The sequence below is a fragment of the Lontra canadensis genome, unplaced genomic scaffold (genome assembly GCF_010015895.1).
Source record: "Lontra canadensis isolate GAN:19392208 unplaced genomic scaffold, GSC_riverotter_1.0 scaffold105, whole genome shotgun sequence".
Lineage (NCBI taxonomy): Eukaryota > Metazoa > Chordata > Mammalia > Carnivora > Mustelidae > Lontra > Lontra canadensis.
In genome coordinates this window covers 535,763-562,074 of record NW_022631099.1, presented here as the reverse complement: position 1 = coordinate 562,074, position 26,312 = coordinate 535,763, and the positions used below count along the sequence as shown (strand labels likewise).

At 48.0% G+C, this 26,312-nt stretch overlaps 1 protein-coding gene across 9 annotated transcripts in view; it reads right to left on the bottom strand.

The window, feature by feature from the left end:
- ZMYND8 (zinc finger MYND-type containing 8) overlaps positions 1 to 26,312 on the bottom strand; it is a 140,574-nt gene that overhangs the window by 24,579 nt on the left and 89,683 nt on the right. For all 9 annotated transcript variants that reach the window (XM_032838605.1, XM_032838606.1, XM_032838607.1 and 6 more), the window contains exons 13-15: positions 16,912 to 17,052; positions 7,412 to 7,564; positions 4,240 to 4,749 (exon numbers count right to left, since the gene is read on the bottom strand). In XM_032838605.1, the coding sequence (XP_032694496.1) occupies positions 4,240 to 4,749; positions 7,412 to 7,564; positions 16,912 to 17,052 (804 nt within the window). The remainder of the gene's footprint in view (positions 1 to 4,239; positions 4,750 to 7,411; positions 7,565 to 16,911; positions 17,053 to 26,312) is intronic.

Below are 26,312 nucleotides of genomic sequence, written 5' to 3'. Positions count from 1 at the left end.
AAGGGTATTGCCAAGTCAGGAGACTTGCTTTTGTTGTTGCTGTTGTTGTTTTTATTATTTTTTTTTATTTTAATTCCAGCAGAGTTCACGTACAGTGTTCTCCTTGCCGCAGGTGGACAGTATCGTGATTCGACAATACTACATGTTACTTAGAGCTTATCATGGTCAGTGCCCACCTTGCTTTTACTCTGACCATATTCCCGCTGCCACCTTCTTGCGGGCACTACTGGTTTACCTCTCATGCAGTGGTCAGACCTACACCTAAAATGATTCTGCAAAGCCTAAGTTGCTTTAAGTAAAAACACAAAGAATTATACAAGCAGGACTTGGGACGGGCCAAACTAGTGAATATGAATGACAAGTTTGGAAAAAGCTGCCTTCCGGAGTCTGTCTTCTAGGAAGGGCGGGGGACGGGGGTGTGGCGGGGTAGGATTTCAACAGGCAGAAGTGAGAATTTGGGGCGGGTGACAGCATCAGCCAAGACGTGTTTAGGAATAGGCAGCATTTCAGTCAGTGAGAGTAGGCAGGGAGAAGTGGGTGGAAGGCGGGTTAGAGCCAGAAGCACTGAGCAGCCCAGAAGGGGTGGCCCCATGGTGCTCATCTGTAAAGGGGGGGTGAAGGGGACCCTAAGTCAGTCATCACTACAGAGGTCCCAGCCACCAGGGGCGGGTTTGACACCCCTCACACCCAAAGCACGGGTACAAGGTCAGCTCCCCCAACAGAGACAACGGAAGGAGGATATGTCTGTTCTTTTAGATTTATGTAACCTGGAAAAGACCTGACCTTGATCATCCTAAGGAGGATTTTCAGTAAGCTGGGTTTTAGGAAGTCAAGGACTTTTATTCCTTAAAAAAACAAAACAAAACAAAACAAAACAAGCTGAATTTCCTGACTCCTCCACTCGAGTGTGGGGGGCTTTCTCCACAGTCATTGCATCTGCCTGACCCTCCTCTGTCCTTCTGCTCCTGAGTCCCCTCCAGTTCATGGGCAAGGGTGCAGGTGGAGCTGGAAGCGGGGCTCCCCATGGAGGGAGGATCCTTCCCCAGGGTGACAAGACACACCAGATACTGGATGCTGCCCCTGCACCTTGAAGGTGGGGAGGGGGCTCTGAACCCAGGTTTCCTAGGAACGGTGCACCAGGGTGATCCCCCCTCCCCCACCCCGTGGTTTCTAACCTGCTCATGCACTCTCCCTGCCTCCCTTTCCTCCCAGGTGACCAAAAAATATCCTGTTACTGTTGAGGAGCAAGCCTAGCCCCTCTCCTCAGACAATAGGTCCTCCTCTTTCTACTCATTTGCAGATGCACACAGCTGGCTTCACAGACAGGCTGCTGCTCTGCAGTGACAACGGCTGGCCCTCCGTTCCAAATAAAAACCTGGAATGTGCAACCCGAAAAGATTTTAGGCTTAAAGCACCCTTTGGGGTTACTACTTAGACACTAAAATATTTTGATTTCTAGAAGATTCTAACAGTTTACAGAAGGGAAAAAAGGCCATAGGAAAATCCATTTCTCCTAGAAATTTGGAGTGTATACTCGTATCACCTATATAGCCCAGAAAAGAGGGAATCGCTTAAGCTCTAACATTCCAGAAACTGCCCCTGTTTATCAACCTGTTTATTGTAGAGTTTGGTCACAGGCTTTCTAAGAAAAGGATGGAAAGTACTGATGTTGTAAGGTAAACACAACAATAGCAAGGTCTCTACGAAAGCTCTCTCTTTGCCTCTATCCTGAGTTCACCAGCTAGAAAGCAGTTTCGCTACCTAAGGCTCCAAATTCTATACATAAGCTTCATTCCCAGCTGAAGGTGAACTCAAGGTTACCATAGCACACTCCAGAATGCCCTTCACTTCATAAACTTGTAAGTGAAAACACAACGTTGAAAAAAATGCTCTACTGCAGAGTCTGATACAAAGCTGATTCTTCAGGGCGCCTGGGTGGCTCAGTGGGTTAAGCCTCTGCCTTTGGCTCGGGTCGTGATCTCAGGGTCCTGGGTCCAGGACCCAGGGTCCAGGTCCAGGTCCAGGTCCAGGTCCAGGGTCCTCTGCTCAGCAGGGAGTCTGCTTCGCCCCCCTCTCTGCCTGCCTCTCTGCCTACTTGTGATCTATCTCTCTCTCTCTGTCAAATAAAATCTTAAAAAAAAAAAAAAACAAAGCTGATTCTTCAAGATCAAAACTACCATCAAGGGACTTCAGATTAAAGATTGGTAGGTCTTTGTCCCAACCCCTGGGACAATGCCCTACCTGAATTATGTTTTAGAATCACCTTCAGCTTAATTACATACACCACACACATGGGGTCTCCCAGACATAATTCCTCCAGACATCAGTGCAAGGAAGAGCTGTGTTTCATTTAATCAAGTGGGATTTTTTTTTTTTTTTTTTAAAAAGAGGAGATCCTTTAAGGGACTGTATTTCCCTTGTTGCTTTGACTGCTAGGAAGCTCACAGCCAAAATGAAAGCCCAACTGTGCTAACTCTGAAGGCTAGAACATATTTCTGTGCATAAAACGTTCCCAGACCGCTTCCTATTCTACTTTCATCTTTTACAGACTTTATTTACATTTTGTTTTGTGGTTAATATATTCTTGTCAATCTGTTACAGAGTCTTTCTGGAAGGGGAAGAGTCATAAAACCAAACCATCCAAAGGTACAGTCTAGAAAATAAGGAACAGTGGAACTATTTCATTCATAGGAGCACTATGCCATCTCTGTATCCAAATATTCCCACAAACCACATGGAACAAATGCTACCCCCCTATTGTTTTCTGCCACATTCGCCTCAAACCACAATCCACAACACTTCATCTGATTTTTCAGAGGCCAGCCGGAAATCTAAGGTTACCCAGGAATGGTGTGCTGTTCTTGACTCCTGCCCCACTCAAGTGCTTCTCTTTCTCCCTCCACTGCCCCATTTAGAGACATTCCATCCTCTTGTGAATTCTCGCCCCTTAACAACGGAGATTCCACAGCAAACAAGAGGACAAGGACACAGAAGATAGATTCTCAAGGCCATCCCCAACTCGCTATAAGCAGCCAGGCTCAGAAACCCCCAGGGGGCATAGAATCACATGTTACTTAAGAGTTTGGTTGAGAAGTCTGCTGTCAAAAGTTGGGCATGGTCCAAAACGAAGCCTAACCCTTCAGATGTTCACAGAGTACATAGTTTTGTGCCTATGACCACCAGCTTGTCCTTAGGCAATCTTTTTCCTGGGCCCTTAATTAATTCTTCAATTTTATCTTTCTCAGGCATTGGAATCACCTCATACCCATGTGCCAAACCAACTGGAAAATGTGCTGACTGCTTTGACCCAGGGAAGAACACCTTTCCCATCATTCACATGTTCCTTCTCGAGGGTCTGCCAACATGCCTGGGCCACGCAGGCTTGCGGGCAGTTACTGCTGATTCAGCCTGTAACAGCACCAATGGAAGCACCACTGGGATCAAGCAGTGGTTCTCAGCTAGAAGAGACACTCGTCTCCCAGGGAACCAATGGCAATGTCAAGACGTCTCTCACTGCCATAACTGAGCAGATGCTCCTGGCATCTGGTGGGTAGAGGCCCAGAATGCTATTAAACATCCTCCAATGCACAGACATGAAGTATTACTCTGCACAAAATGTCAACAATGTCAGTGCTGAGAGATCCTGGACTTGGGTCAGCGAAACACACATGCCGTGGAACACCATTTCAGGTGCCCAACACCCAACACCTTCCCCAAATCTATGGCCCCAAGAAGCACTCAGCTTTCCAGTACCACCTCCCCAAATGATCTCCTAATTCCAGTAAGAAAATGCCCTGGGAAGGTGCCTGGGCAGCACGAAGGGAAGAAAGGGAGCGGATTCCTCAAGATCTTTGAACCAAACTCTTCTAGCAATTTCAACCTTGTCACATGTCTAAATGTGGACAAACACTTTAGGGAAATGAGTAAGCCTATTGGGAAAGCGGGTGCTTTGGCTAAAAATGACCTTGATGTTAGAAACACCTACCGTTTTTCACTTTTCTGGGCTCAAAACCAACCGCCTTGGGTACTAAGCAGATGCAAGGCCGGCAGGCCCTGTAGGGGAGCCAGTGTCAGCCCTGGGCCTGATCAGTGACTTAGCCAGGTGACCTTGACCCAACCAAAGCTCCACTCTAGTATTTCCCTTTCCGACGTCGGAGGGTCACATAACTTCTGGAAATTACAATTCAAGGTGGCACTCTAAACCAAACCAAGAAACCGTAAACTGGTGCGATCACTTACCATCCTGCTTGGGAGATGTTTCTTTGGGTTCCTTCTTATTTTTACGACCCTCCCGCCCAGAATGGTCTTCTCCTAAATCTATGACAAGTTCGCTTTCTGAATCGGAGTCCAGGCCCAAATGTACCGTTGGGGAATCGGTCTCATCCTTCCCCTTCAGTTTATCCTTTGTGGAATGAGGGGAAGCTTTCGCTTTCTCTGAAAAGTCCTTCTCGGGCGGGGGGCTTGCCTTTTCCTTCACTGAGCCCGGATCCGCTTTCTCGCTGGCCGGTGATGTGCTTTTCAGCTCTTCCTTAGTCTCCACCGGGCTGGCCAGTTTGGGCTTTTTTTTGACAGCCGATGGCTCTTTGTCCACCCGGCTACCCTCTTTGTCTTCTGCGTCTTCTGGCTCATTCTTGGACTTCTGCTCATCGTCACTGATATACTCACTATCGCTACTATCAGACTTCTCAGAATCTTCCGAATCGCTGTGCTCTACGGCCGTGTAAACATCTTCCGAGATTTCATTTATGCCTAAATTCAAAGAGAAAACCCAGCATGTGGCGTAGTCACAAAATAAAGAGCAGGACCTAAAACGCAAACATTTTCCACGCCAAATGCTGGAATAAAAAAAAAAAAAAAAACACATTTCAAATCTCATCACACTGGCCTGGTGGGCTTACCGGTGAGCTGCAGCAGACAAATGGAACTCGGGTTTGCGAAGGGTTTCAGTTACTGACACTCAGAGATGACAATGGACCAGACAATGTAAACTTTAAATTTATCCGGAGCTACATCTCTGCGTCCCTGATAACTCACTGAGATGTAGAGGATGGGAGGAATGGAAGGGAACAACAGAGATGAGCTGTTAAAACGGATCCATTTTATAGATCAGAAAATAGAGGCCCAGAGAAATCCCTTATTCTAGGACCAAGACAGAGGGAAGGCCAGAAGCCTGGGCTCCTGACAGACCAATAGCACTCTTCCCACAAATTCCCAAAGCATTCAAGTCCTTTTCCCTTTGTCTCCAGGACTCCAAGAAATAAGCCAGAGCCTTAAAGCAAAGGCCTGCCAACTCAAAGCCCAAGCCACATCGGGCCAGCACACATGTTATGTAGGAAGCAAGAAATTGGACCAGCAGGTATATTGTTGTTTGCTTTTCACTTAGAATGAACGTACCTCCCAATTCACAAGAAAGGAAATTTCACGCAGAAATCAAGACAACAGGCTTGTATGCAAAGAGCAGAGGATCTGGCCCCTCTGGGTCACAGGCCTGCAAGGCAGTGGCTGGCTAAGGCCATGAAGCCCCTGGCAGCTTCTCTCATGGACACACCACCTCCGGCTGACCCAAGAGCCCAGCCCTCCCTCCTGCTCCCTGCGCTGACGCCGCATCAAGCCACCATCTTGTCTGCCCTGTTCTTTCACTGACAGCGGAGTCCAGAGCAAAGTCACGCACTTGCACATCTCTATCCAACGCTAGACAAAATGACAACGTGGGAGGTGTACCTCACTCACTCACACACATACACATAGGAAAAAGTGTATTCCATTTAACCCAATTCTGTGTCCTGCTCCCAGTAATGACTGTCATCTGGCCACAGGTATACAATACTACACCCTAAAAGTCTAAAATAAGAAAAACCCAATTTGCACAGTCTTCATTCTAGAGCAATGGCCACCATAACAGGGGGTGGAGGGAGTGGGGCGGGGGGTGGCGGAGGAGGTCGTCACTCTCCTGACCCAGACACACTGAAAGGAAACCGCAAACAGATAAAAGCCATGAGCAGCCTAGCAGAATCATTATGGAATTACATGCCTCCACCGGGGCTTGATCCAAACCAGAAGCCAAAATACCAAAACTCAGACCTGGTATATCATCTGGGACCCTAAGGCTTTTACTACTGTAGTTAACAGTCAGACACCAGGATAAGTGTGACTACATATGTGATAAGAAGAGCTTGGATACCAGAGCCCCAAGGACATGAATTCAAATCCTGCTCTTGTATTCACTGTGTGACCTAAACTGACCTAGCTCTCTGAGCCTCAGTTTCCTCATCTGCAAAATGGGACTGATAATGGTTTCAACCTTCAAGGACAAGCTATGCACCGTGCATAGTACAGTGCAAGGTACACAGGAAACGGTGAACAGAAATACTAAAATTCTTAGTAATGTTAATCATAAATTGAGGAGTTAGACCAGCTGCATGGAAGGACCCAAGGTGAATATTTAAACAGCCTGCAAAATTTCAACCACGCTATTCAATGTCCTAATCGAACAGAAACTCCAACAAGAAATGTCCTCCTCTGGCCTTTCTGGAGGGCCCCTGACTATAGCTTACTCATCCCAAGGTCCACAGCACACCTCACCATGGTAGGCTCTCTCTCCTGAGGCCAGCCACCAGCTACTTCTCTGCAAATACTCTCCTGGCTTTGTTTACTAAGTCAACAGACATTTCAGAGCCATCTATGACATACACAAGTACTGTGGAGAACATAAATGCTTGTAAGGCAGGCTCCCTCCTCTCTAGGAGCTTCTAATCTGGCTTCTAGTCTAGAAGGACCCCCCCCCCCAAAAACACAAAGAGACCGCTGATGCTTCCAAGCAATAACGTGCCACAGGAGGCAGCAGACGGGGAGGGGAGGGCAATCAGAGGAGACTTCCTGGATGAGGCGATGCGTGAGGTCAGCCTTAGGGAAAGCATGTTGGGAGGCAGCGTGAAGGCAGGCAGCACGGGGAAGAGGGAGGGAGGCAAGAGGCACAGAAGCAGGACGCGAGTGCCTGGGGGGAAGAGCTCAGTCTGCAGCAGAAGAGTTTGTGTTGGACAAGTGGGGGGGACACTCTGAATCCTGACACTAGGACCCTGACGTATGCTGAAAGGGGAGCACGGGGCAAACTCAGGAGAATCACTCCCCTTGCAAACTCCCCTACCACCTGCCCCTCGAGTCTGCAGGCAGCCACAACCAGAGCAGATGCTGGGTGGAACTGGCAGAACCCTTCCGGACCGCTAACTGGCAAATATGAAACACTGTGCCGTGAGAGGCTGTTTTTCCGTTGCACAAACAAGGCCAAGGTCAAGCAGCTACCAGCAGCAGCCGGGATCCAACTTCGGCTTCGTCCGGGCAGTGACCCCATACAGAGAGTCAACAGTGACGGTGGAGACCAACAGCACCTGTGCGAGCAAACCGAAGGACGTACCTAATTGTGCTTTGCAACTCTCTATGGTCTTGTCAAGATTGAGCTGGAACCTGCTCCGGATCTGCCGCTTGGGCGAGATGAGGGGAACGGGCGCCGTCTGCTGCTGGACTGACTCACTCAGCTCCTTCAGGTCCATCTCGGCCTTGCTCCGATCTGAAAGACACGGTCACAGCGCCGTCAGGCAGGCGCTGGGCGGAGGACTAGGCAACGCTCATCGCGGAGCTTCCTTCTCGTGAACACGGCGGGGAGAGAAACCTCCAACCTTCTCACTGTCTGTCCCAGCAACATCATCTGCTCGACGACGGGCTGACTTGGAGAGAAGAGCCCGAGAACACATTTGGCGGGTTTACCCAGTCTACCGAACAGTCGCCTGGGTGGCTTTCAATATTTAAAATGCACAATCCCAGCCAGATGGTTGTCTGCGGAACGCCGCGTCATCGGGGAGCTCCGAAGCCAAAGGTGACAGTAATATACTCAATCTCAGTCTCAGCAGATAAAGTCACACCAAGTCTGGCCAGAGTGTACTTCCAACTCCAGGCCCAGATCACAGAGGGCTTGTACCCAAGGGATGTGGAGCGCCTCCCCCACCACGCCCACCCCGGAGCGGCGCGCGCACACACACGGAACTGGAGGCCGGGTTCCTCGTTCACCGCGGAGACTTCACTTTTCGTTCCTAGCTGACCTAGACGGGAGCTCAAGTCAGAAAAGGAGGGCATGTGTAGGATGGGCAGACCTCCTGCTTTTGGGCCAGGTATCCATCTGAAGACAGAGGGACAGATTAGCCCTGGATACTCAACCTGTGTCTTCTCGCTCAGATACAGTGAGAGCTGCTGGCCTTAGTCCCAGGCAAAGGCCTCTGACGGAGGACTCAGGGCCAGGGGTCCAGCCACCCTCCCCATTTCCACCACGGGCTCCTTATATGACCAAGTGGAATAGATTCCATGGGTCTGTGAGCTAGCATTGCTTGAATTCCTTCCCCACCTCCTCCAAAACCCCCTAAAACAGAACAAAGGGACAAAATGAAGGTGTCTGCACAGGCTGAGAAAGCAATGAGACCTCACGGAGCTCCCTGCCTGCCACCCTCTGGTGTGCCCCCTCCCTCTCCCACCGACCCCAAGCAGAGAATGTGGCGCACACGCCCTGCCCTGGCCGATCCCAGAAAAAAACTGGAATGCGTGTGGCATCCATCAAGGACAGAGATGAGAAGCCACCTTTGAGCCTGCTGCCACCACCTGGGAGCTCACTCTTGGACGTCCATCTCCCTGCCCTCCCCTCCGCAAACACCACCTTGCTCCGGCAGGCCAGGGTATGGTCTGAAAGCTGGACCACCCGGGCTGCTCAAAACCTTCCTTTTCTGCTCGTTTCCATTTTCCATCATGACCCAGGCACCTTCCCCTTCACCCAGGAATGGGGCCGTCTCTCACCCTGTACACCCAGAGATTTGTTCCTTTAAAGCGACCGGAGAGAGGCAGCTTCCCAAGGCCCCAGCCAGCCCACTGACAGCTAAGCAGAGCAACAGACGGCTCCAAGTTGATTTTATCACCATGATGAGGTCCTGACCAAGGTAGGATTAGGAAGGGCCCTTTCCCAAAAACATAATGGGAGGCGGGGGAGCCCTCAGGAGATTCCGGGTGTGAGTTGCTCACAGCAAGCAGATACCACCCTTGTCCTGCGAGACAGGGCTCCATATCCAGCTGTGAGTGAGCGTGTACATGTGCATGGGCATCCGTGTGCACGTGTGTGCAGGACTGGACATGCTCACAGAGAGGATGGGGTGAAGGCACAGGGGAAGAACCTTCATGCAAATTAACCTGAGAAGCATCTCAAAAAGAGAAGGCACGAGCCAAACAGTAATAAAACAGCAAGGAGGGGGGGCGGTGGAGAGGAGGAGGAAGAGAAAAGAGAAAAAAGAAAACCCTCATTCAAGAGCAGTACTGGCAGGAATTAAGGTTCCAAAAGTTGAGCTGTGGATGTGACAGGAAAGGGGGGAAGGCGGGGGGAAGGCTGTCTCCTAACTTCCGCTTTCAGAAATGAGAAAGTGGGCAGGATTCCTAAGGGAACAGGCAGCCTTTCAAGTATAAAGTTGTCAAAGAAAAAAATCTCACGAAACCACATTCCCTCAGTGTCCTCAGTAATGTTCCGCAAGCCAGTTACCAAAAAAACACCATCTACGCTACCAGGAGTCAGACAAGTTTTTCTATAAAGGGCCAAAGTGACCTGGGCTCTGCGGGCCATGCAGGCTCTTCTGCCAAAGTGGCCCTACATGATGTGTAAACAAACTGAGGACACCCTGTTCCAATAAAACTTTATTTACAAAAACAGCTGGAGGCCAGATTTGGTCCAAAGGCTGTAATAAAATCTGCCATCCCCTCTTGCGATGTTAACTGCAATCTTTTTTTTTTTTAAAGATTTTATTTATTCATTTGACAGACAAAGATCACAAGTAGGCAGAGAGGCAGGCAGAGAGAGAGGAGGAAGCAGGCTCCCCGCAGAGCAGAGAGCCCGATGTGGGACTCGATCCCAGGACCCTGGGATCATGACCTGAGCCGAAGGCAGAGGCTTTAACCCACTGAGCCACCCAGGCGCCCGATGTTAACTGCAATCTTATCTGCACAATGAAACCACCTACAGAGCTCTAAAAAGAAAAAAAGCGTTGGTCCCCCCCCCCCTCCCAGAGAATGTGAATTAACTGGCCTTGGGGGAAGGTCTGGACACTGGCCCTCTCCAGACCCGAGGCCAGGCTGGTTCATTTGGTTGAGCCCTTGAGTCCGAGACTCTTGATCTCAGGGTCATGAGTTCAAGCCTCACACTGGGCAGGGAGCCTACTTAAAAATAATAACCCAGATGATTCTAACTGGCAGCTAAGGTGGAGAAGCCCTGTATTAGTCCAATCTTCTATGTGAGTTTAAAAAAAAAAATCCTCCTGGGGTGCCTGGACTGCTCAGTCAGTTAAGGCTCAGGTCATGATCTCAGGGTTAGGAGATCGAGCTCTCTCTCCAATAAATAAATAAATAAATCTTTAAGAAAAAAGAAAACTCCTCCTGATTTGCCTTAACCTTTGTATCTCTGTGTTAACCTTCTAAACCTAGGGCTCATTAAGAGACCTACACCTCACCAGAACACTCCTGTGTGTGCGTAACCGTATGTCGAACAGTAAACGCAATCTTTTAACTTTAGCCTAAGAAGGCTGCCCTCGCAAATACTCATCATCAGGAGGAATGAAAAGAAGGTAAAGCACCTCCTTTTAAAGTGAAGGTTTCTCTGGTCAATAAGCCACAGTAATGTTTATCCTAACAAGAACCCACCAAAAGCCAGGAAGGGCCTGGGATCAGGTCCCTGGGAGGAGACCTTCAGTTTAGCCAAATCTAATTAACTTTCTCGAATTTTCAGCTGCGTTTTGAGTTTCCCTCGCCTCCACAGGGAGAAAAGAAGAGCCTCTCTTTCTTGTTTAGCTAATAGTGGCTTATCGGGACTTCTTCCGCCCCGGCCCTTCTGTATCAGGAGTATCTTCAGAATCCACCTTTGCTGCCAACATTTTGAACTTTTCAGCTGATACGAAGACAGCCTGGGCTATAAATAGAAACCAGGGTGAAAAAAAATACCAACGCTAAAGAAAGAGACATGATCTTACATTTCTGGAGGGAGCATGTATCAGAAGCATCCCTTCAGAGGGCAATTTGGCAGTATCTCTCAAAACGTCAACCGCACACGGCCTCTGACCGGAGATTCTACTTCTAGGAACTCATCCTATGGCTACGCTCCCACATGGGGTAAAAGGCTCTTCACTGCAGCTATTTTCAACAGCAAAACAGCCTAGAGCCAATAAATAAGTCAACACTTCACCTTGAGGGGGAACAAATACCGCTGCTTACATGAAAACCCTATCAGATCTTTATGTGCTGTTCTAGAAAAGCCAACCTGTTTAATGAGACCAAAGGTGACAACCGGAGGGACACATGAGCGCTGGTGTAGGGGAGGAAAGCAGGAAATGGAACACAGATCTGAATGTGTGTTCTTGGGATTTCTCAATGTTGGCACTATTGGTATTTGGGGCTGGATAAGTCTTTGTGGGGGCACGTAGGGAAGTGGGGGGCTGGCGGGGCGGTCCTCCTGCGCATTGTAGGCTGGTCAGCGCTTCCCTGGCCTCACCCACCAGATGCCAGCAGCACCCATATCCCAGTTGTGACCATAAAAATGTCTCTAGGGCCGCCTCCAGACGGCTCCCATGCTGCTTACTCTTGATCTCTACACCCGACGTTGGGTGTGGAGATTACTGAAAAATAACACCTCCACAGATTGCCAAACGTCCCCCTAGCAGACAAAAATCACCCAGGTTGAAAACTCCTGGTGTACATATAGAAGAACTCTTCAAGAGGACTGAGAAGAGGTAACCGTGGTCCTTTGTGGGGTGGGGCACAGAGACGTGATCAGGTTACAAACAAACTGGCTTTTCATTAAACATCTTCTGTCCTCTTAAATTTCTCTTACCATGTGCCTCCATGACTTATAAAAAATAAACTCTTTATAAGAAAAATATAAAAAAAGAAAAAGAAGAAATACATAAGCACATCTTTTTCAACTGAAAAAAAAAATTGATTTCTTAGGGTGCCTGGGTGGCTGAGTTGGGTTAAATGTTCACTCTTCATCTGGGCTCAGGTCATGATCTCAGGGTCTGGGCTCTGGGCTGCTTGGGATTCTCCCTCTCCCTTTCCCTCTGCACCCTCCACCTCCCCCCTCCATCAAAACAAAAACAAAAAAAAAAAAAAGAAAAAAAAAGAAAAAGAGAAAGAAAGAAACAGATTTCCTTTGTTCCAAAGCTGCTGGGTGACTATAACGGATGGACTTCCAGGAGCTACAAAATGGTGGCTCCTTCAAGGGCACAGTACCATCCAGCCCAGAGACCCTGGTAAATATCTCTTATCAATCAACACCAAGCAGAGTTGTCCTCACGTCACCCACTGGGAGAGTGGGGGAAGGAGGATCAAGACAATCTGTGGAAAGCCTGGGTCTCGAACACATGTTCTCAAAGGATGCCTGACTTCAAGGTATCACTTTATCCAGAGAAAGAAAGGCGACCTCCCATCAGTGACAGCCGAGGGAATAAGCAAGCAGCAGCACGCCGGGTCTGACAACTTCCCGTTGCTGTCAGCCATCTCTCACTGATCACCAGACACATGTGTGTCACCAACAGGATCACTCAACTGCTTTGTTTGTTCAGCCCAAAGCAAACACCCTGCGTGATAAAGAGGAGACAAGATTCCCGGAGACACAAACGGGAGTCTGGAAGACGAAAAGAATCAGGCCTTCCTCCTCTTGTTCTTACTGATGACTTATTTTCCATACAGTCACAGAAAGGCGCTGTAACCATCCACCAGCCTTCTGCTCCGTGTTTCAGAGCTGCCAGGAGGCCTGAGACAGCCAATGAGGGCCCCGTGTCTCAGCAAGCCGGCAACAACGGCCTCTGCAGCAGCTCTCCCCTTTGTCATGTGCCAAAATTAAGTCTAAGAATCACGTACGCAGCTGATGACCCATGGGCTGGGCTTCAGTATTCTGGGTTGGACTTACCTGTTCTGACTAAACAAGAGTTCTCATTTTTAATGCAATTGATTACCGATTTTTAAAAACGAGGAAGAGTTCATATAAAAATCTGCATTTCTGTGTTTTCTTGAAAACTCAGCATCTGACAACACAGGTTCAACTTGTGGGAGCCGCATCTTTCAAAAAAGCAATCCGTCCTCCGCAGGAGTGCCCATTCGAAATCCTCACCCCACCCCACCCCCGGCCCGGCCCCACAGGTAGGCCAACATAGCCAAAGGCACGAGAAGCCACGTCCGGGGCCCACCAGGATCCGGACACAGCCCTGTCTTACAGCGTGGCAGCTCACGTATCGTGGCTGAGAGCACAAACTACAAGGCAGACAGGCCTGAGTCCACAGACCAAACATGACAGCGAACCACAGGATCCTAGCAGAGCAGCTAACTTTGCTTCTCTGTGCCTCAGTTTCTACTGCACTAAAATGGGACTGTTATCTACCTTGGAGACTGCTGTAGTTTTTTCAATAGTTTTAACTTACAGAGAGTAAAATCCAGGGGGAAATACAGTTGTAGGTGCTTTAACACCTCACTACAGGTATGCGTAACCAGTGTCATCAGTCAAGACCTCCCTGACCCCAACCCCATGCCCCCTGGCCCCGCCTAAAAAAAAAAATCATTCAGGATATCCAGCATTCTAATTTGGGTCTTTTCCAGTCTTTTTCTTTTTTTTTTTTTTAATGAAATACCATTTTGTTAGATATAATAATGGTGTCAGCATCCCCAGCACAGTCTCATTTCTATCTGCTTAAAGTAGTTATACAGATGCCAGACATGAAAAAAAAAAGCCCCATGGGATGCTGGGATGGCTCAGTGGGTTAAGTGTCCGACTCTTGATCTCAGTTCAGGTCTTGATCTCAGGGTCATGAGTTCAAGCCCTACACTGGGCTCCATGCTGAGTGCGGAGCCTACTTAAAAAGAAAAAAAAAAAAAAAAAAAAAACAAAGAAAAGTAGCCCCATACAGAGCATCGGCCCCAACCTGGGCAAGCTCTTGAAGATTATTTAGAACTTCCCTCCACTGTCTGATCCTGCCACGACACTTTCCACCGGTCTCTCTCTGATCCTCTTCCCATTAGGTAACGAAAATGCTGGCCCATAAAACACCCGCATTCCCAATGCTTTCATTCCCACTGACAAACAAGGCAAGTGTCCTAGAACGGAAGGAGCTGGGGGCGGGGGGGGGGTGTGCGTCTGCACAGGAGCACCTCGGGTCCCACCAGGCCCACCCACCCGCACACACAATGAGAAGAAATTCTTCACCGCCACCACGGATAGGCCAAACGGATAGGCCTCTGCACACTGCTCCTTTTCAGGGTGTGGAGGTGGAGGGAGGGTGTGAGAAAGCAAAGCACACTTCTGAGATCAACGAATGTTCCCCAGGGGCGCAAATGGGTCCGCTTTTGTGCAAGTGAGCAATTTGCACGAGCCCATCTGAGCTGGAACCCCGAAAGTTACCATTCTGCCTGCCAGACCACATCCGGGCTGCACTAACAGGGGAGCCAGAGCGGACCAGACTCTGGGCTCCATGGACACACGAGCTTCCTCCAGCCCGGCCGCCTACTGGCTCTGCGATCCTGGGCACCTGCAGCATCCCCGCCAGATCCCCGTCTCTCCATCTAGAAGGGCACTGGGCACTGCAGGACAAGATCAACCGGGAGATTACTAGCCTCCAGAGGCTGTGAATTCACATGTGAGCACCACTGCACACAGGAGGCTGCCCTCCCTCTCTTCCTAAAACCCTGGGTTCTGAGTCTCCCTTCCCGGCTATGACAACCAAAAATGTCTCCAGACTTTGCCAAGTGTCCCCTAGAAGGGGAGTGAGGGAACAGCCCGGGGGAAGACAGCTGCATAGGCTATCCTCAACACTGCACCCAGCATGGTCCTTCGAAAACGCTCCGTGAGCTCACATCCCTCCGCTGTTCCAACAGCCCGGCACCAGGGTCTGCACCAGGGTCCGCACCAGGGTCCGCAGGGCTGATATACCTCAGCTCCTCACCTTTCCCCCACTCGCCCACTGGGACAACCATCTGGGCCTCCCCATCAGCATCCCTTATCCTAAGGCTTGTAAATCTCTAGTTACTCCTTCAAGGCTTTCCTCCCGATACAGGGATGGCTGGTTTTTCTTGCCATGCCAATCTAGGTTTAAATACCACCTCAAGTCAGCTCAGCGGGGAGCCTGTGAGATGGGAGCCGGCTTCTCCCTCTCCCACTCCCCCTATCTTCCTTCTCTAGCTGTCTGTCAAATAAATAAACAAAATCTTTAAGAAAATACATACATACATACCACCTTGCAGACACCTTCCCGAACCACTGCCTCTTCCAAACCACACCCAACCTGCCTCTCACTCTCCTTACCACGTTAGCACACTTGACCTTCTCTCACAGGGGGAACTGTCCTGTTTATTTACCTTATCTCTGTCTCACTTTCTAGAACCCAGCTCTCTCTGAGAGCTGGGCCCTCACTCACCACTCCCTGCCCTGTCCCTGAAACAGCACACAGCATGTAATTCTCAATAAAAATCAACGATCATGATGGAATGAATCAATAAAATAACTTCACAAATGGATATTTAGCATTTCCGATGATCATTTCTCTGAAAACTTTCGCCTGAGGTAGTGATTTAAAAAAAAAAGAAACCGGGGGCACCTGGAAGACTCAGTGAGTTAAAGCCTCTGCCTTCAGCTCAGATCATGATCTCAGTGTCTTGGGATCGAGGCCCGCATCGGGCTCTCTGCTCAGTGGGGAGCCTGCTTCTGCCTGCCTCTCTGTCAAATAAATAAAATCTTAAAAAAAGAAAAAACAAACAAACAAATGAACTCCAATGGGGGCGGGGGGGACAACCTACTAAGAGTTAAAAACCAGCATTTTTTTAAAAATTAGAAGAGAATTAGGGGCGCCTGGGTGGCTCAGTGGGTTAAGCCACTGCCTTCGGCTCAGGTCATGATCTCAGGGTCCTGGGATCGAGTCCCGCATCGGGCTCTCTGCTCAGCAGGGAACCTGCTTCTCTCTCTCTCTGCCTGCCTCTCTGCCTACTTGTGATCTCTGTCTGTCAAATAAATAAATAAAATCTTTTTTAAAAATAAATAAATAAAAGTTAGAAAAGAATTAAAAAAATGTATCAGAATACACTGCACATAGAAAAAGGAAATACTATTCATAAAACTTTATATACATCGTGTGTGTGTGCACAAAACATTAAAAGGGCGCCTGGGTGGCTCAGAGGGTTAAGCTTCTGCCTTCAGCTCAGGTCATGGTCTCAGGGTCCTGGGATCGAGACCCGCATTGGGCTCTCTGCTCAGCAGGGAGCCTGCTTCCTCCTCTCTCTGCCTCCTTGTGATCTCTGTCTGTCAAATAAATAAAATCATTAAAAAAAAAAACAAAAAAAACATTAAACATATACATACACACATAGGAACCCGAGTGACCTAGTTGGTTAAGCGTTAGACTCTTGATTTCAGCTCAGGTCATGATCTCAGGATCTTAAGATTCAGTCTCTCGACAGCCTCCACGCTCTATGCGGAGTCTGCTTGAGATTCTCTCTCTGCCCTCTGACCCTCCCTGCGCTCCTGTGCACGCAATCTCTCCCTCTCAAATAAATACATCTTTCAAAAAACATACAGACACATATCTAAGAACCAGGTTACTGTGGTCAAGAACATGAAATGGCTGTGAACACTAGCCTAAGGTACTTCAGATGAAAAGACTCTGCATGTCAGCAAGCCCCAGGAAATCCCTTACTTGCTCCTCTAACCAATCTCTCTGCATCTTTGGCCAGTGTATACCTTTTATGTATTTTGCAAAGAGAGAGGAGTTCAGAGTTCAAGAACCACACGCAAAAGAGGACATCACAACTTGAAAGACTATTCAAAACTGTTGCAGAGAGAGATTTCCAAAAATTCCCACTGACCCAAGTTAAGATTCAGGATGCTTCCAGTACTGGAGGTTTTGTCCGTTTTCGTGGTGATGGGTGTTGATGCTTGAGGGGAGAAAGTTTTCGGGCTGCCAGATAAACTCCCTGCTTGTCCCGTCTTCGCAGAGGCTGGCGAAGCTGGAAAAGGATGTTCATTGTTACAAAACGGATTTACAAATAAACAAACAAATCAAACTTGTGTGCACAGGGGGAGAGGAGAGAAATCATATTTGATTTCAACAAGCCCCCACCCGAGCACCACAGACGAGGCGCAGCAGGAAGGGCTGGCCGTTCATGTCAAGTGTCACAAGCTTTAACCCAATATGAAACCGTTAGAGCTGCGACGGAAGAAGGCCTCCCCTTTCCCGGTCATTCTGTTCAACACAAAACTCTAAGACAAATCGGCTAAGCTGCCACTGAAATTGGTTTGGCCCGTTCACGGGTGTAAATCTCAAAATAAACATGGATTACACCAGCCCCCAGCACAGGTCCAGTGGCAGAGACCGGAGCCAGGCTTACAAATGGCAAGCCGTCCGTTTGGGGGAGATGCACAAGCTGGCTCGCACAGTGACTACACCTGCCAAAGGCCAAGTCGACCCCTTGGGAGATCTCCGGCTTCCCACGTCAAAGGTTCTGTGATGCTGAATGAAACCAAACCCGGCACCGGACAGTGAGCTGGGCAATTACCTCCTTCCTTACTATGCTCCAAACTTTTACAGGAGGAGAGAATCCTACCTAAGCCCGAGTCTTTTAAAAATACCTTGTAACTACCTACATACGGACCCCCTGGGCCTCACCCACTGAGCTGGGGGTAGGACAAGAACCCAAACCATGTGACAAAATGTGTTCAGTGTTCAGATGGGCCGTGCCTCCTGGAGATCCTAGAGATCATGCCCCTTGGCCTAAAGAGTCCATCGTTTCTGCTACTGTCACGCCAGACTACCAAATGGCCAGCCTTCCTCACATGCACAAGAACCACGGATTTTGCAGTGGTCTGGTCCTTAGGAGAAGCTGTTGATGGCAAAGGGGTCACAAATCAGGACATCCTGAGGATTTCAAAAGAGCTCAGACACTCTGCTGAACGCTTGTCTCGGTCTGCTCACCTGCCAAATGGGTGGGTACTTAGAATGAGGATCCAACGGGTGAAACTCATGTACCCACGTAGCTCTAGCACCAGGTCTTGTCAACACGACCGTTAATGTAATAGGGAGGGAAAGACCAGATACAGACAGAGGTAGCCACAAGCATGCATCGAGAGCCAGACACTGGGCTTTAAGTCCAACCCTGCAGCTGACCTGCGGGGTGTCCTTGGGCAAGTTAACGGATGTCTGTCAATCTCCTTTCCTCCTAGGCTCAAAGAGGCACATTGATATATAATACAAGAGGATAGGTCAAAGTCCCTACCTCACTGAGTTGTAAGAATCAAATAAATTCATCACCTACCCAGTGCCAGGCATCGGCTAAGTACTATATTATTATTATTTGCTGTCTGTGTAGTAGTATTTTCTATTTTCGCATAAACCTCAAGGGCTTTGGTTTTAATCATCTGAACAAGTAGTTTTTGGCCACGGGTGCTGTTGCCATACAGGATGCACCGGGTAATGTCTGCAGACATTTTTGGCCATCACCACTGGGGGTGGGGAGGGTGCTACCGGCATCGAACAGGTGGTGACCAGAGACGCTGCTCAGCACCCTATAAAGCACAGTCCCCCAAAACAAATAATTCGCTTTGGTCCCAAAGGTCAGTAGTGCTGAGTGATAAATCCACCAAGAGGTGAAGTGGGCTTGTCTCCGGGAACCCTTCTCTTCATCTTGCAAATGAGAAGGGCAGGTAGTCCTCAGCAAAGGCTCAATCAACACTTGAAATTTCAAGAATTAAATTTTTCTGAATACTAAATTAAGTTCATTTTGCTGTAAGGATGGACAAATGCGGTTAAGGACGGACAAGTTCTGTCCAATGAGAGTGGCACTCGCTGTTACTAGCCCTGTTACCAGTCACTGGTACCCGAACAACAAGTAGAACTTAAGCACTTAGCACACCAAAAAAACAAAACCAGAAACGGGAATCATCAAAGGTAAAGGCATTTCGAAAGGCGTGAGCATGTGAGCCACAAAATCTATAGTTTTCTTTACTACTCATTCACTTATATTCTACCTGCTTCCTTTCCAAAAGAGATTTGCAGTTTCCTCCTCTCTTTTGGAAAGGAAGCAGGTAGAATATAAGTGAATGAGATCAGGGCCTCAAACACTGCATTCTCCCGCACAAACTGGCCACCACGGGGAGCGGGAGGGTCTTCTACCAACCAAAGCCCTGGGCGCAACTTCAAGGCACCCTGACAAGCGCGCCTAACCAGAAAGGGTGAGCTATAGCAAAACCACACGCCCATGGGCTGTCCCACACAGAAATCAACCCTGTGAGGCCACAGTTCCCAACTTAATAATAACAGCTCCCGTGAAAAGAGTTAAGAAAGGCAGGATGCGGGACGCCTTGGTGGCTCAGTTGGTTGGGCAGCTGCCTTCGGCTCAGGTCATGATCCCAGTATCCTGGGATCGAGTCCCACATCGGGCTCCTAGCTTGGCCCTCTGCCTCTGCCTGCCACTCTGTCTGCCTGTGCTCTCTCTCTCTCTGACAAATAAATAAATAAAATCTTTTAAAAAAAGAAAGAAAGGCAGGATGCCTGGCTGGCTCAGTCGGAGGAGCATCTGACTCTTGATCTTGGAGTTTGAGCCTGTATCTATATTGGGTATATAGAGATTACTTTTAAAAAGTCAAATCACGGGGATGCCTGGGTGGCTCAGAGGGTTAAGCCTCTGCCTTCAGCTCAGGTGATCTCGGGGTCCTGGGATCGAGCCCCGCATCGGGTTCTCTGCTCGGCAGGGAGCCTGCTTCCCCCTCTCTCTGCCTGCCTCTCTGCCTACTTGTCTCCTCTGTCAAATAAATAAATAAAATTTAAAAAAAAAATAAAAATAAAAAGTCAAATCAAATCCTGGTTGGGGGGGGGCGTGAGGAAGGAGGGAGAAGCCAGCAGGTGGTCTAGCAGAGCCCTGCCCCACTTGTGGTCCTGCAGGAGAACTCAGCAAGCACAGAGACAAAGCTATTTTTTTGCAATCCGGTAGTTAAAACATAACTGGAACAAGTCTTTAATTTCACAGAAACATAAAGTTTCCTCTGTTAATAAAACTTAAATATTGAAGGTTTTTTAAGAAATATGTTCTAATTTTTTTTTTCCAATTTCAACCCAGCAGTTAGACAAGGCAGGTCTGGTTCACTCTCCCCACAGCCAGCAAAGGTCACAGCCCCCCTCACAGACATCTGGGAGAAAAGTGACTCATGTAATTGGGAAAGGGACAGCACTGGGGTCACCCAGCACCACAGGGTCCCACACTGCAGAACTCTCCTCATGGAAAGCGATGGTCCCTGCCCACACCTGAGAACCACACACCCCTCCTCCCCAATTTGTGAAACACCCGTGTACCTGCCTCAACCTCCCCATATTGATTAATGCTACGACCACTCACCTAGATGATCAAGGCCAAACACGTCTACACTGCCTCAATTCCTCCCTTGCTCTCCTGCCTCAACTTCCTCCACTCCTCACCAAGGCCTCTGAAGACGACTTCCAAAATACAACCCCCAGCTCCCCTCCGGTCTCCCTGCCCACTGCTCTCAGCCTCGTGCACACATTCTCAGTGGGACAGTATGGCCCTCAAATGGCAGAAAGTGGCTCTTGGTCGGGGGAGGGGAGTGAAAAAACTTACTCTTTTTATGTATGAAACAGACACATGCAGTACATAAACAGACCTGCAGTATTTTCAAATTTCCTGATAGTCCCCTCTAGGTACACACCCCCAGACCGAAAAGGAGTACTCAACTCCCGGGGTACAAATGCTATAGCAGCACTATTCACAACAGTTCAAAGGTGGAAACAACTGAATGCCCACCAACGTACTAAGCGGGGTGTGCACAGGAGCCCGTTACTGAGCCATGAAAAGAAATGAGGTTTGTGGGGAGCCTGAGTGTCTCAGCGGGTTAAGCCTCTGCCTTCAGCTCAGGTCGTGATCTCAGGGTCGTGGGATCGAGTCCCGCATCGGGCTCTCTGCTCGGCGGGGAGCCTGCTTCCCCTCTCTCTCTGCTTTCCTCTCTACCTACTTGTGATCTCTGTCAAATAAATAAATAAAATCTTTAAAAAAAAAAAAAAAAAAAGAAATGAGGTTCGGATGCATGTTGCATTGGGGAGGACCCTGGAAACACACACTCAGTGAAAGGAGCCAGACACAAAGGCCACATTTTGTACGATTTCCCTTAACTGAAGTACCCAGAACTTAACTGAAGTTCATATGGCAAATCCGTATGAACAGAATGCAGACTGGTGGTCTCCAAGGGCAAGCGACCGGGAAGTAGGGGGGCAGTGCCAGCTTCATTAACAGCATTTTATCTGGGAGTGACATACATGTTTTGGAACTAGAGAACAGTGGCAGTTGCACAATACTATGAATGCACTGAACGCCAATGAGTCATACACTTTAAAACGGTTAATTTTAGGTCATGTGGATTTCACCTCTGTTTAGGAAAAAAAGTCACAGGAGGATGGATAGGAAAACATGTCTGAAATGGTTCCTTACAGGATCATAATGAAAGAACTGGCTGGTAAATACTGCCTCTGTCCATCATTTCCCACCAAGACCTGTAAGAGCTTCCCGTGGGTCCCCCTGCTTCCTGCCACAGCTCCTCTCTCCAGCAGCTGTCCACAGAGCGGCCGGCCCTATCAATCCTCCAACTAGAACCACCCAGAGGCGCGGGGCACCTGGCCGGCTCAGGTAGAACTGAGCATGCCAACTCTTGATCGTGGGGTTGTGAGTTTGAGCCCCACGCTGGGTTTATTAGGTTACTTAAAACCTCTATTAAAAATAAATAAATAAAAACCACCCTAGAGGCATGCTATCCCCCTAAGGTAATATCCAACCACACATCTGACCTTTCCTCATTCTGGAACCTTCAGCCACACAGACCTTTGTACTGGTCCTCCAAATTCAAACCTGCTCTCAATTCAAACCTTTATATATACTCAGGATTCCCAAGGAAAGGCCCCGGCCATCACCCCGACCCTTGTTACACTGGCGGGTAACCCTCAAACACCACTCTCAGGGGCCTCTCCAAGCAGCCCCATCCAAGGGTTGAGGTCAAGGTGCCTCTTGTTACCATTTCCCCTTGGCCACGAGAACATCAGCTCCAGGAGAACAGGGGCCCTGTCTGGCACCTAGGATGCCACCTAGTGTCTGAGACATTGACAGAATGAGCAGATACATGAGTTAATGGAAGACAGCGCTCTCCCTGGCTCCTGTCCTGATCACCAACATATCAAGCAATAAAAAAAAAACATACTGGCAACCAAAGGGAAATCTTCATAAAAAGACATCAGTTTAAATAATCTCAATATTATCTGCTATTAAAAACAAGGTGTGCTAAGAGAATGACTGACAAACAATCCAAAGAGGAGATATAAATGCGGGGCTCGATCCCAGGACCCTGAGATCATGACCTGAGCCGAGGGCAGATGCTTAACCCACTGAGCCACCCAGGCCCACCCATCCTACATCTTTTTAACATGCATCTTTTTTTTAAATAGATTTGGGAGTCAACGGCAGGGAGGAAGTTGTTTTTTTGTTTTTTTAAACAAGGTTTTTTGTTTTTTTTTTTTTAAGATTTTGTTTATTTATTTGTCAGAAACAGAGAGAGAGATCGTGTGCACAAACAGGGGGAGAGAGAAGTAGGCTCCCCACTTGAGCAAGGAGCCCAATATGGAACTCAATTCCAGGACCCTGGGATCAGGACCTGAGCCAAAGGCAGACACTTAACTGTCGGAGCCACCAAGGCATCCCTCACAGGCTCAAGGTTAACTTGTTTCAAGAAAAAATAACACCTCGGGGTGCCTGGCTAACTTAGTTTAACGTCCAACTCTTGATTTCCACTCAGGTCATAATCTCAAGTCAGGCTCTGCGCTAAGCGAGGAGTCTACTTGGGATTCTCTCTCCTTGTCCCTCTGCCCTTCCCCCACCTTTTGTGTGCTTTCTCCCTCTCTCTCTCTAAACTAAATAAAATCTATAAAAAATAAAAATTTAAAAAACACCTAGTGTTGAGGGTAGGTGAGGAAAAAGGAACTCTTACAGGAGTTGTAAAGCCTATCAGACGGGGAGAGGAACCATGAGAGACTGTGGACTCCCAAGAAACAGAGTGAGGGTTTTCAGGGGGAGTGGGGGAGGGGGACGACAGGTGAGCCCGGTGGTGAGTATTAAGGAGGGCATGTATTGCATGGAGCACTGGGTATTATAAGGTAACAATGAATCATGGAACACTACATCAAAAACTAATGATCTACTCTATGGTGACTAATGTAACATAATAAAAAATAAATTAAGAAAAAAAAAAGGACAGCAACTGGGTGTTGCTGATATTACCCAAAATTAGACTGTACAAGACACACAGACAGCAAGGTCCCAATGCTAGAAGCTCATCCCCCAAATGTACGTGTCAAGTGCCAGGGAGACAATACACATGAAGGTTCATTGCAACAGTACTTCTTTTTCTTTTTTTTAAAGATTTTATTTATTTATTTGAAGGAGAGAGAGAGAGAGAGAGAGGAGAAAAGTCAGCAGGAGAAGCAGACTCCCTGCCGAGCAGGGAGCCTTATGTGGGACTCGATCCTGGGACTCCAGGATCATGACCTGAGCTGAAGGCGGTCACTTAACCAATTGAGCCACCCAGGCACCCTGCAACAGTACTTCTGACAGCAGAGAAACGGGAGATGGTGTGTAAGTGTCTATTAACAGGAGGCTGGCTAAGCAGGTAAAAATACCATACAACCCTCAAAAGAATGATGCGGACCTACGTGATCTGACAAGGCCTAGTCCCCACAGAAATATGTGTAGAAAAAAAAGAGAGAGAAAGGTAAAAATCAAGTGTGTACAGAAACACCCCCAATATGTGTAAATGTTTATCGAAGGACACGCACATCTTCAAATGAATGAATACGTACTTATTTTTGGTAGAAGTACGTTCCACAGACTGTTAATAGTTATACATTTAGGAGAAAAACTGGAGTCGGGCTGGGGGGATAAATGAAAAATAACCTTTTCTTTCCCTTTCTTTTTGTTTTAAAGATTTTATTTATTCATTTGTCAGAGCACAAGCAGGAGGAGCAGCAGACAGAGCAGGCACAGGAAGAAGCAGGCTCCCCTCCAAGCAGGGAGCCCGATGCGGGACTCGATCCCAGGATCCTGGGATCATGACCTGAGCTGAAGGCAGATGCTTAACAGCCTGAGCCAACCAGGGTTCCCTGACCTTTTCTTTTACATGTGGTTTTGTTTGTTTTTTAAGGTTTTATTTATTTATTTGAGAAAGAAAGAGAGCATAAGAGGGGAGAGGTCAGAGGGAGAAGCAGACTCCCTGCCGAATGATCCCGGAACTCCAGGATCATGACCTGAGCCGAAAGCAGTCGCCTAACCAACTGAGCCACCCAGGCGCCCTCTTTCACATCTTTTGATACTGCTTTAATCCTGCTGGGTTTTATCTTAATTTTAACCATGTAGTGTCACCATCATCCTCCCAAAAAAAGAAAAAAATCAGCTAAAGGCCTTTAGATTATGGGTTATTTCGTACTTTTTAAAACTACTTTTAGGGGCACCTGGGTGGCTCAGTTGGTTAAGCGGCTGCCCTCAGCTCAGGCCGTGATCCCGAGGTCCTGGGATAGTGCCCCCCATTGGGATCCCTTCTCAGCGGAGAGCCTACTTCTCCCTCTCCCTCTGCCTACCACTCTGCCTACTTGTGCTCTCTCTCTTTCCCTCTATCAAATAAATAAATAAAATCTTGGGAAAAAAAAAAAAAAACCTACTTTTAGGGTACCTGGGAGGCGCAGGCATTAAGCGTCTGTCTTCAGCTCAGGTCATGATCCCAGGATCATGAGATCGGATCCCGCCTCAGGCTCCCTGCTCCCACTCCCCCCACATCTGTCTGTTCCCTCTCTGGCCATCTCTCTCTCTGTCAAATAAATAAAATCTTTTAAAAAATTAAAATTAAAAAACTACTTTTACTGTGGTCTTTGTTGGGGGGAGGGATTTTTAAAACAAGGGCAAAAATATATTTGCTAATACAGATAAATGTAAATGAAGGGGGGGGAAATTCTGGAACTCTCTGACTCTAGTGAGGTTCAATGTATAGGTTCTTAAAAACATTAAGTCTGGCTTCACATGTAACCACCTAGACGAACGTGTAAAACAGTAGGTTAGTCAAAACACCTATAATTTCGGGGATTATAGAAAGTTAGCAGAGGCATATATACATAAATCTTGCATTAAGGGGCGCCTGGGTGGCTCAGTGGGTTAAAGAATCTGCCTTCCACTCAAGGTCATAATCTCAGGATCCTGGGATCAAGCCCCGCATCGGGCTCTCTGCTCATGGGGGAGCCTGCTTCCCCCTCTCTCTCTGCCTGCCTCTCTGCCTACTTGTGATCTCTCCATGTCAAATAATTGAGTAAAATCTTTAAAAAAAAAAAATCTAAAAAAAAAAAAAAAAATCTGGGGGTGCCTGGGTGGCTCAGTGGGTTAAGCCACTGCCTTCGGCTCAGGTCATGATCCCAGGTCCTGGGTTCAAGCCCCGCATGGGCTCTCTGCTCAGCAGGGAGCCTGCTTCCTCCTCTCTCTCTGCCTGCCTCTCTGCCTACTTGTGATTTCTCTCTGTCAAATAAATAAATAAAATCTTAAAAAAAAAATTTGAAGGAACACCTAATTTTATTATTTTTTTAAGACTACCCGATTTTTAACAGTTGTTACCTCTCAGAGTAGAATTATGTGCTATTTATTGCATAATATTAAAGCTTAAAAGGAATACTTTATAGTCGGGGGTGGGGGGGGAAACGATACAAAATTAAAATGTGAATATGGAGGCACTTCAAACATGAGCGAACAGCAATCAGATTTTTGTTACCAGCATTAAAAGTCAAAAGGGTGGTACACTGACATAATGGTTCTCAAAGAAACTGCAGGGGCGACTGTGTCCCCAGGGGACACTCGGCAATGTCTGAAGACATCTTTAGCTGCCAGCTGTGGGCAGGGGTAGGGGCCCTGGCATCTAGCACACGGTGCCCAGGATTGTTGTTTACAGACCCTGCAAAGCATAGACGGGCCCGGCAACAGAATCACCCGGCCCCAAAGTCAACAGTGCAGAAGCGACTAAGCACCCGGTTTTAAATCGCGCTAGACATTTTCCCAAAAGCAGAAAGACATTTGGAAATGCTCGTTTCAATTAAGCTTTGACATGGATGCCAATCCTTTTGTAAAGCCATAAATCTTGCCCAAAGGAAGAACTAATCGCCTTTGAAGTCACAAATAATTTAATCAGATTT